This window comes from Platalea leucorodia (assembly GCF_965183815.1).
Source record: "Platalea leucorodia genome assembly, chromosome: 3".
Taxonomy (NCBI): Eukaryota; Metazoa; Chordata; class Aves; order Pelecaniformes; family Threskiornithidae; genus Platalea; species Platalea leucorodia.
Window position 1 is genome coordinate 79311441 of NC_138825.1, and position 10637 is coordinate 79322077.

The following is a 10637-nucleotide window of genomic DNA, read 5'->3' on the forward strand; positions in this document are numbered from 1 at the left end:
TCACAGGATGCTGTGGATGTGATGTACAGGTTTACATCGATTCAGTGGTGATTTGATGGTTGCTACAGGGTTCATAGATACAGAAACATGATCTTCAGTTGAATGAATATTAAGGTTTGATCCTGGAATCACAGGGCTACAAGGGGAATTGGATGACTGTAATGCAGTCTGTGGTTTTAGACAATAAAAGCTTTGATAGAGTTTAATTGATGAAAATCATTTTATAAGTAATTTGTCTTTTCTTCACTTGTCCAGATCAGATAAAACTACAGATGACATGGCTGAAGTCAAGACAACACATGAACTGATGAGAAACAGCATTGCCTTCTGAGAACTTTAGCCTCCTAGTTGCTGGAAATCCTAAGTGCAACTTTACTACCAAAAGAGACCCTGACATTATGTGATCATTCAGCAGAGTTTGCAAGAATGGAAAAGCAAAGGACCCCACTAGCTGTATCGCATAAATAAAAACTTCCAAGATTCAGCCAAATCAAAAAATTATTCCAGCCATGGGAGAAAATGCAAGTTTTTGGGAAAGTTTGATATATGCACATCCTACCTGTACCACCTGGAAGCAAGAGGCAGAGGGATCTATCTACCACCTAGCCAGTATTCTCTTTGTTGTGGGCTTCATGGGTGGAAGTGGATTCTTTGGGCTTCTCTATGTCTTCAGCTTGCTTGGATTGGGCTTTCTCTGCTCTTCTGTTTGGGCTTGGCTGGATGTCTGTGCTGCTGATATATTCTCCTGGAATTTTATACTGTTCGCTATATGCTTCGTCCAGTTCATATACGTTACCTACCAAGTTCGGAGTGTTTCCTTTGACAGAGAATTCCAGGAACTCTACAGCGCTCTTTTCCAGCCTCTGGGAATTTCCTTGACTGTCTACAGGAAGATCGTCTTGTGCTGCGATGCAGAAGTGGTTACCCTGGAGAAGGAACACTGTTACGCCATGCAGGGCAAAACACCTATTGATAAACTGTCCTTGCTTGTGTCAGGCAGGTTTGTATTGGCTTGTTCAGACTCACTGCAAATATCTTTTTTTCTTCCTCCTTCTTGAAAATGTAAGAAAAAAAATTTGTGTACTGTTTGTTCATTTTCCAGTACAATAGATTAAATATTAATGCAAGTAATATAAATATTAATAGGCTAAATACACTTGTCTAAGACAGCACTAGCATAAAAACACTAAGCACAAAATCTGTAATAGCTTAAAGAAAAGGATTTTAAATCATTCTTTTCCAGACCACTGTATCATAGCACTTAACAGGTTAGGCAGATAACGGGAACAAATGTGCGCTTCAGTCTTCAGGCGATGGTTTGCTATCTGTCTACTGCCTAGCTGATGAACACAGCATCTGTCTTATTTTTCTCTGCTAGTATCATCTGAAACAGGACTAAGAGGTAGTTATGAAACTGAATATACAGAGATAAAATCTGTTTAATAGAGATCTTGACTTCGATACAGATTGTATTTGGTTGCTTTCTTGGGGGTGGGAGAAGGGAGGCAGTAAGGGAGAGGAGAAGGCCTAAAAGCGCCCTTCCATTACAAGGGGACATAGTCGAGCCCTGTCAAGATTTGCAGAACTGAGTCTACAGTTACTGTATACTGTGGCTCTTAGTTAGACTCTGAGGCAATCAATCCACCTGCTTGTACTCCTTGCTTACTGGAGACCCTTCTGGCAATCTTGCTGATGCTTTCCTGAAGGGAAATGCTGGCTTTTGTACTGTATACAAAGTGGTATACCAAAGACCAATATGTACAAAGACCACCACAAGAGTAGATGGGATACCCAGAAATGATGGCCATGGTCTGTCTTCAATGGGACAGTTTGTAGATGCATTTTGAAAGCCTGCTGCGTGGACAGACAGAATTTGTAGACAGCTTGAAGTTCAGCTGATTTAGGACTACTTGCAATGAACAATATGGATTTTAAGTAGTTGTCCCTAGTGACAACCCAGTTCAGGGCATTCTTGGGAGCTGTCTAGAAAGTACCACGTGGAGGTTGCTTTTGGTCATAGTCATGCTGAAGGAGAGGTGTCCTTCCTTCTACACGCCCAGCCAGTTAGTAACTGTGCAGGGAGTTCTTGCTACCCTCCTTCGTGCAGTATAGGGCTGCTGCTTCTCATTTTGCAAGAAGCATTAATCTCGGTGCAGAGCAGATGTAAAAAGGGGACTCCTACAGCTTGCTTCTCTTCTTTTAGCTCATGAGGTTCAAGCATACATTTCCTGCTTGTGTGCCTTCAAACTTAAGTATGATTTAAAAAGTAGAATGAAGATTTTTCTTTGGCATCTGCAGAAGGCCACAGCATTCACACAGAGATCCCATACCTTCATGCTGTTCTCCTGGCTCCGGAGACAGTCCTGTGGCAATGTAATTCCTGTTAAACATTGAGAGAGCCCTACCTAATGCATGCCATGGGGAACTCCTACTTCCCACTCCTTGTATTTGCCACTTTGTTCCCTCTAAAATGCCTATTTGCTAAACCTAGAAGTATATCCCGTGGCTTTCAAGTGAAGGAGGCAAACAGTGTGTGCATTGGTTTTTCACCTCTCCAGTGCACGCTGGCCTTTTCATGACAAGGCTTGCACGTTGCTGTACGGACCTGCCCCAGAGAGAATAATATGACTTGAATAAGGGCTGGAAAGATTTCCATTTCAGTTGCAGGATTGTCTTGTATTCTCTTTCAACTGGCCTGATCAAGTTGTGTTCAAAAATATAATTAGGATACTGTTGGCCAGTGATTGCTTTTTCATGCTCTCAAAGCTATATTTAAAGTCCTCACATAGTAGAAATAACACATTCTTGTTGCAGTCGTCACTGCTGTACAGGTAGTACTAACAGATTAACACATCTTATCTTGGTAGGATCAGAGTGACAGTTGATGGGGAGTTTCTGCATTATATTTTTCCTCTTCAATTTCTGGATTCTCCTGAATGGGATTCACTGAGGCCCACAGAAGAGGGAATTTTCCAGGTAAAAGTAGGGGGCGGGGTTTGAATACTACAGAAAACTGGTCAAGTACTAATGGGTAAACTTCATTTAGTTGTGGGTTTTGTTTGTGAAATTACACAAACAAGTGGCATTCTGCTGTTTTGGGGAGGGAAGTCCTCTTTACCCGCTGGAGTGGTTATGCCGTTTGTATCTTCTTTCTTTTTGCATCTTTTCGTTACAAAAACTGGGTTTTTCTTAAAGCTAATCCAGGAGGCGGACTCTGTTTGCATTCTTTGGCTGTGCTAAAACCCAGCCCTGAGAAACCAGGTTTGCGGGAGGTGGGTGGAAGCTGGTGCTGGAGAGGCTTCCCTGTGGGAGGTGAACCGGAGAGCACGGGCTGGGGAGAGGTGTGCCTGTGGTGCAGCGTGGCACGGGGGGACGGCGTGGGACACGGTGTCCATCGGGGCTGCCTCCTGTCATCCCTGAGCCTTCCCACTGCTGTCACTGGACCAACACGCTAGCTCCTGCCTGTGTGGGATCTGATGTCTCCTGTCACGAGGGCAAACGGCATTTGTCAAGAGCTTTCTTTAGACCTGCCTTTCCAGCTGGGGCTGCCGAGAGCGAAGCAGGGAGTGCAGGGCCGAGGCCGGGGCGCACCGTCAGCCTGCATCCTGGCTGGGGCTGCCGTTCAGCGCGAGCAGAGGCATACTGTCACTGAGGCCGACAAGATACAACCTTTCGGTCCATTCCCCGTCACCCTTCTCACTTGTCTTTGCCATACAGTAGACCTCGCAGAGCTCTCTGGCTGGATTAAATGGCTTTTATTGCAGTAGGTGCAAAAATGCGGTGTACGTTACAGACACAGCCTGCGTGCCTGCTGAGAGAGAGGGTATGCTTTCTGAGCGAGGGCAGCAGCAGCAATATCACTGCCTTATCATCTAGCTAATTTTAATTTTCTTTTCTATAGGTAACACTTACAGCAGAGACAGATTGTCGGTACGTGGCCTGGAGGAGAAAGAAGCTGTATCTGCTGTTTGCTAAACACCGTTTCATCTCCCGCCTGTTCTCAATTTTAATTGGGAGCGACATTGCTGAAAAACTGTATGCCTTGAATGACAGAGTGCACGTGGGGAAAGGCTTTAGGTACGACATTCGGTTACCAAACTTCTACCACGTTTCGCTGCCAGAGACCCCTCCGGTGCAGCCCTCCCACCACCTACAGAGGGGGTCCCCCCGCCGCAAGCCCACGGGGGTTAGAAACTGCGACTCCTTCAGCACACAGTCCTAGGAAGGAAAACTCTGCTGCAGCCGTTCCCCAAAGCGATGAGGGGAAATGCAAAGTGATGAAGCAGAAGAGCAGAAAGATGAAGCAGAATGAGACCCAGTCAAGCCAAATTTGACTGACAAGTGCCATTTACTTTCATTGGAGTAGCTTGAATTCTTCCTCTTTTTAGAGCCAGCAGGTTGGCTTCTGCATTTTGACTGTTTGTGCAATATGTTTAGTTTCTGTTGATTCTTTTGTTGATCTTCATCTCCTTACGTTTGGAGGAAAACAAATCCTAACAGGCTGAAGTTTTATTGTAATTGTGGTGGCCTCTGTGTTGTGTTTTTTAAAAAAAACAAACCCACGGTATTTGTAATTATACTTTCTCAAAATTATTTGCCATAATGAAGTATAGTCAGTATAGTCAATGAAAACAAGTAAGTTGTCTTCAAAATATAGCAACTTGCTTGTAACATTCATATTTATGCCACGTGAACAGTGTCTCAGTTAACATGAAGAATATTGCAGAAAAAGACTAAGAGACCAATTGTATTGTTTTTGTTTTTTAAAGAAATGACAGATTTTGAAATGCACAGAAAGATTCTTAAAAAACAAACAAAAGAAAATGACAAATTCTGTCCCATGGGCGATTGGTTTCTCTGACTGTCCTAAAGAGGTATTATCTGAAAACAAACATAAATGTAATTGCTGGCATTAGAAAAGTATAGCAGTTGTAACTGCTGCAAATACAGCTTAGGGAAACGATTGTGTAGTGTTTCTGATAGAATGTGATGCTATAGGACCTAGGCTTCCCCGGTGTCAGTGCCATTCGTGACATGTACAATAAATACTGTTAATCAATCAACTGCCAAACCATTGGAGTTTGTTTTACAATATTCTCTTTAGCCAGGTTTGTCAGGATGAAACTAAGAAACGGCCGCAGCAATAAATACAATTTTTAACCGAAACATTCTTGTTTAGCTTCCAGAGTCACTTTTCTGTGCCTATGAAACTCTTGATTTAAAAGGTATTCTCTCCCTAATTCTGTGTGTTTTAATGGCGTAAGGGAGCACCAGCTCACGCTTCGGTAGGAGAAAGCTGGTTTCGACCCTTGAGGTCACTGTGCCTTTGGGGAGAAGTGTCTGAATGTCTTTGCTAGCTCACCTTCCTGCTGCTATGCCTGATGCCTGCCAGTAATCAAAAAATAAGAAGCATTACTATTTTATGAGACTGTATTGCTGCTTGGTAGATGACATTTTTAATATTTTAAAATTGCTGGACTGTTTGGTAGGACAACCATTGTGTGTTTGTCTGTGTGGGTATACATATGAGTTTAGATCTTGGAAGTTGTTGCTGGAGGACTTAAAATAATGATACAACCTCATGCTTGAAAGATAATCACGCAGTATGTGTAAGAAAGCTATTAGAAGTGGTACGAAACACCACCTGTTTGAAGGACTTTCTGTGTAGAGCAGGTAACGTTGTGTGAGTTTTGCTTTTAGCTTTATGTCCCTTTCTCAGAGAGAAAAATCTGCCAAATGTAAATACCATAGCATGCAATGTGATAATCCCCAAATCCTACTAATAACCCTTCCACGCGATGTATTCTGTACGTATTCCTTAATGTGTGAAGTCCCTGACTCACAAAGCTACTTTGTCTTGGCCAAAAGAGAATTGAAAAAATGCAGACAGAGAGTTCATTGACAGCTATTACAGACCAGCCCAGAAAGTAACTAAGGCACAAAGTGCCGGAGGCTGCTAGTGTGTAGTAAGGACGTACAGCTGTGTGTGCCCTCTTCCACGGTTAAGGGCCAGGATAGCAGGCTACCTGACCCCTTGGTATGGCTCACCACAGGTATTCTCATGTAACTTCAGAGCTGTGATTAGTATCATGTCTTATTTGTTGGCGGTGCCTGAGATGGGTAAGAAGTGCGTCATCTCTCGTGGATGTGGTCACTTAGGCTGTGCCTCGTGATCCCCACTCCGCTTCACCCGGCCGAGCTGCTCTGAAAACCTTATGCTGTTAAAAACCTGTGAAAAACACAGGTGATTTAAAAATAGCCCCCCATCTCTCATTCTGATGAAATAACATGAATTTATAAATTTCTCATGCTATAATATGTTGGGCCAATATGAGGCTTATACTTAATGGTTTATGTGTTAACAATCTAAAAACATAAAAACATTATAGTCTAGAAACATAAAAGAGATATTATTCTAGATTTAGGTGTAATATAAATCGTTGATTAACGCTCTCCTTGGTTTTCTTGAATATATGGGCTTGACCCACATATTCAAGAAAACTTCCCTTAACTTAAATAAGATCAGCATTTAATAAACTAGTATGATCATCTTCACCTTCAAAATAAGGCCAAGGAGTCTTGCCCACCCAATTTCTGTATCAAGCCTATATATTCTATTTAAACTGTATCATAATGCTTAGAAAGATAATGGCTCTGGAGTGATGGGTGCTTCGTTACATACTTCGGTAATTTTTACTTCTTTGTGACTGGTGCGTGCCTTCCTTTCAGCCTGGTTTCCAGCCACAGTCCTCTGTGGTGCTTTTCTCTGCTGGAATCAGTTACTATCAGAAATCTCTACTAGGACATGTCTGAGTCAATATCTGAATGTACTCTTAGCTAATCTTGTTTAGCTTTTGCTACTGTGCTTTTTGGGCTTTGAGTCACTTTTTAAAAATTGTTTCCAGTTTTCCAGCATCTGTTTGAGTCATGACTAGCAGAACATTTCAGCTGTAGAATCCAGGGCATATATACCTACAATAATATAAGTACACACAAAATTACTGGAAGCGAGACAGCAAGCGCTCTCCACCCCTGTTTTTTTATCTTGACAGCACTTTTAAAATGTACTGTAAAATACGCTCTGGTATGTGACTCATAAACCAATGTTTTGGGAGAGCTGTATCATTTACCTATTATTTCACTGATGTCAGTGAAATAATACAAGCTTTTATGATATCATATACACCCAGTCATTAGAGAGTTAGGGTTGTTCTGCCTGGAGAAGAGACCTGGGGAGACCTTATTGCAGCCTTTCAATACTTAAACAGGGCTTATAAGAAGGATGGGGGCAGAGTTTTTAGTAAGGGCTGTAGTGATAGGACAAGGAGTAATGGTTTTAAACTAAAAGAAGGTAGATTCAGACTAGATACAAGGAAGAAATTTTTTACAACGAGGTTGGTGGAACACTGGAACAGGTTGCCCAGAGAGGCTGTAGATGTCCCGTCCCTGGAAACATTCAAGGACAGGTTGGATGGGGCTTTGAGCAACCTGATCTAGTTGAAGATGTCCCTGCCCATTGCAGGGACTTTGTACTAGGTGACCTTTAAAGGTCCCTTCCAACCCAAACTATTCTGTGATCTTATGATTATTTATAGGTTAGTAAACATTTGGAGCTAGCTGAAGCTCTGACTTGAGCATCATCCAATTTATGCCTATGTTACTCCTCAGGAATAACTATCAGTGAGGTGGTCAGGCTCCATAATCGGTTTAAGTGAACGGATACTTGAGTCCATGGTGCTTTGTGAATTGAGGACACTATCAATGAATCCTTTTCTTGATCTGCAGTGATTCCCCTTTACTCACATTTTACATTTTTAACAGTTCCATAATCTTCTATGGGGTTATGTCTATGTTTGCATGCTGTTATAGGTAAGAGTGGCAGAATCTGGCAGATGCTAAGCAATGTTTTCAATCCATCGTGCAACTCCACTCAAAACTACAGAATAACCAGCGAGAACGTATCCCAGTGTACTGTTGTAACTAATAACGCTATGCAAGGCAAATTGTAAGTGCTTAATGAAAAAGATTATTTTATGCAGTTGCCTATGATAATAGAGGCTGGACTTGGTGACTGAGAAGGGCCATGCAGGTCCTAAATTTTCAAGAATTGATTGCCCTGCAACAAACCAGCCAATGTGTTAGTGATCAAAGTAAACCCAGTCATGGAAAGAATGATGGCGAATGATACGTATAGATACATGACCTCCGCTAAGATAAAGCTGGGAAAGCTGAGTACATGCTTGGATGAAGTTGTATAGTTTTGCCACACCACAAAAAAAGGCATATGCTTGCAGTAATTAAATAATATGTTGATGCTACATTTCCAGCAAAAAAGTGCTCTACAGTTTTCGATTATGGTAAATGATAAATATAAGACATATTTGGGCTTAATATACATGAAAAATTAAAATACAATGTTGTACTGCTCATATAAACAGGTCTTGCAAACCATGTGTTAAAAATGAAACAAATCCGTAGCTATTTAGATAGAAGAAAACTATTCAATTAGAAAAGGAAATAATCAATATCTATTTGCTGAATTCAGGCATCAACAGATTAAATATATTTCTTTCTATTCCTGTAATAATTGAATGCATATTCTTCTGCACCAAAACGTCACTGTATAACAGATATTTTTTACAGTACAACAAAATAAATACCTTCTTAAGCTGATTTGTTAATCCCTCTCAAAAATACTTACTTTGATTACATTAATATGCATAAAAATACAATAGGTTCAGGGCTCCCAAGGGAAAGCACCCATTTTTTTTCTGTTTGTCTAATTCACGTTAACTTTCCTTTCTTGTAGATTTTTGTGTGTGTGTCTGCAGTTTCTGCTTACTCCAATTCTACTTCCACGTGAGTCAAAAGAGTTAATTGAACTTTGCATGTAGATCAAGCCACCTCATCCTGATGAATCAAACCGTCTAGGTGGAGCTTCATCAGTAGGAGTGTGTAGGAGAAAGGCAGCGCAAGCACGTCATGTGCCAGCCCCGGGATTCAGGGTCGCGTCCCAAACCGCCGCTGGCAAAGCCCTTCTAGAGGGTGGTTCTGCCAGCAGAGGGTTTGGACCCAAATCATCACTGTGCAAGCCACAGATGTTGTTAAACGTTGTCATGGACTGGGAGAAAGATGGGACATTCCCAAAAGCTTGTGGGAGTGGAAGGATTTTGTAGCAGTTATTCTTCTGCCGTGGATTCCCAGGCAATTTCATTCAGTCACCAGTTCCACCACAGCTCCTAATTTAAGGGATCTGTGGTGTATTGTGGGGACAGGACTATTTCCCTGCCTCGGTAGGGTTTTGAAGATAAATGATGATAAAAGACAGATGATTAATAACTTGGACACTAAAGTCATATAAATAAACAACTGCAATAAAATAGTGGTAAATAACTATTTTAGCAGTGAATCTCATAGTTTTCATTGTATCCACTTGTAATCCACTCCACTCAGATTTGTCTAAAGCCTGGGGGATATAGTAATTTTCTGGGAGTAAGGTACCTTAGGCTGAGAAAGACACTGAAGCCAAAAATCCCATTTCATGGATAAATGCTCTAACCGTGTCATTGTATAGAAGTGGGCAGCACCATCACCTTCTGTAGCAACCACGTCATAGGCAAGCATTAAAGCGTCTCAGATCTGTGAAAGGAGGCGAGTGGGTCCCCGTCCCCAGGCAGGGATTCTGGCTGGGTGACCCTGAGTAGCTGGTGGCCTGCCGGAGCCAGGGCTCGGTGGGGCTGAGGCACACACCTCTGTTTAGCCTTTCCCATGTGTAGGTTTTAGTGACTCCTAAGAAGCGTACAGGACAATCTAGATGCCCAGCGCTGGGTCTGGACTTCCAGAGGCCAACTGTAGGACATGGCTACAAGGGTAGGATACCAGCAGGTGAGCTATGGGGTGGGTTTAAAACACGTTAGGTATGACCCTGTATCTTCCCATGTGCTTTCTCTTACACTGCAGTAAACACAAAATAACTTATCCCGTAACAAAAGTGAGGCAAGCCAGTTCACATCTGCTAGGATACAGAAGGATGAGTATCAGCAGTTACCATAAAATAGCTGGAAATTCTTACTGTGCTTTGTTCATTTAACTCCTTCATGTTAAAAATCCTTAAAAATTTTAGTGAATCCAGTTGTAGCAGATATTCTATTTTACTAAGGGATTTAGCCTAGATAAAATATTTTGAATACTTATTTTGAATATGAAGCAAAACTGTCCTGTTTTCATTTACGAAAAGGTCGGGTCCTCTCAGATGACCTTTTTAAGCAGATCTCCGTAGTGAGGTGAACGGGAGTACTTCTTAAAAACCCGTCATATAGCACGGCAATCTGTTTTTTTGCTGGGTCTCCATTTTCTTGTTCTGTTATGGCTTTTCAAAAACATAGTGTCCTTTCAGTATATATGTTCATATTTTAAAGAACTAAGGAGTAATTATTAGTAAGAAAAAACACAATAAATTCTGATATTCTGAAATCAGATATGGAACATAAAACATTTTTATACTGGTTTTGGTTTTACAAATTATTAGTACTTTTCTCTTTACCATAGTCATTGCCATTTTAGTTCTGAAACCACTTTATACAGTGGTGTGTGTACTTAAGCTAATACTACACGCAAAAGCAATAATCATATATATA

The 10637-nt window shown here is 41.5% G+C and overlaps 1 protein-coding gene across 1 annotated transcript; it reads left to right on the forward strand.

Moving 5' to 3' along the window:
* Nucleotides 1–509: 509 nt before the first annotated feature.
* Nucleotides 510–5129, forward strand: POPDC3 (popeye domain cAMP effector 3; the record flags this gene model as incomplete). The annotated part of the gene is made up of 3 exons (XM_082305667.1): nt 510–1000; nt 2868–2976; nt 3902–5129. The coding sequence occupies 3 exons, from the start codon at nt 510–512 to the stop codon at nt 4220–4222; spliced, it is 921 nt and encodes a 306-aa protein (XP_082161793.1). The 3' UTR covers nt 4223–5129.
* Nucleotides 5130–10637: the final 5508 nt, after the last annotated feature.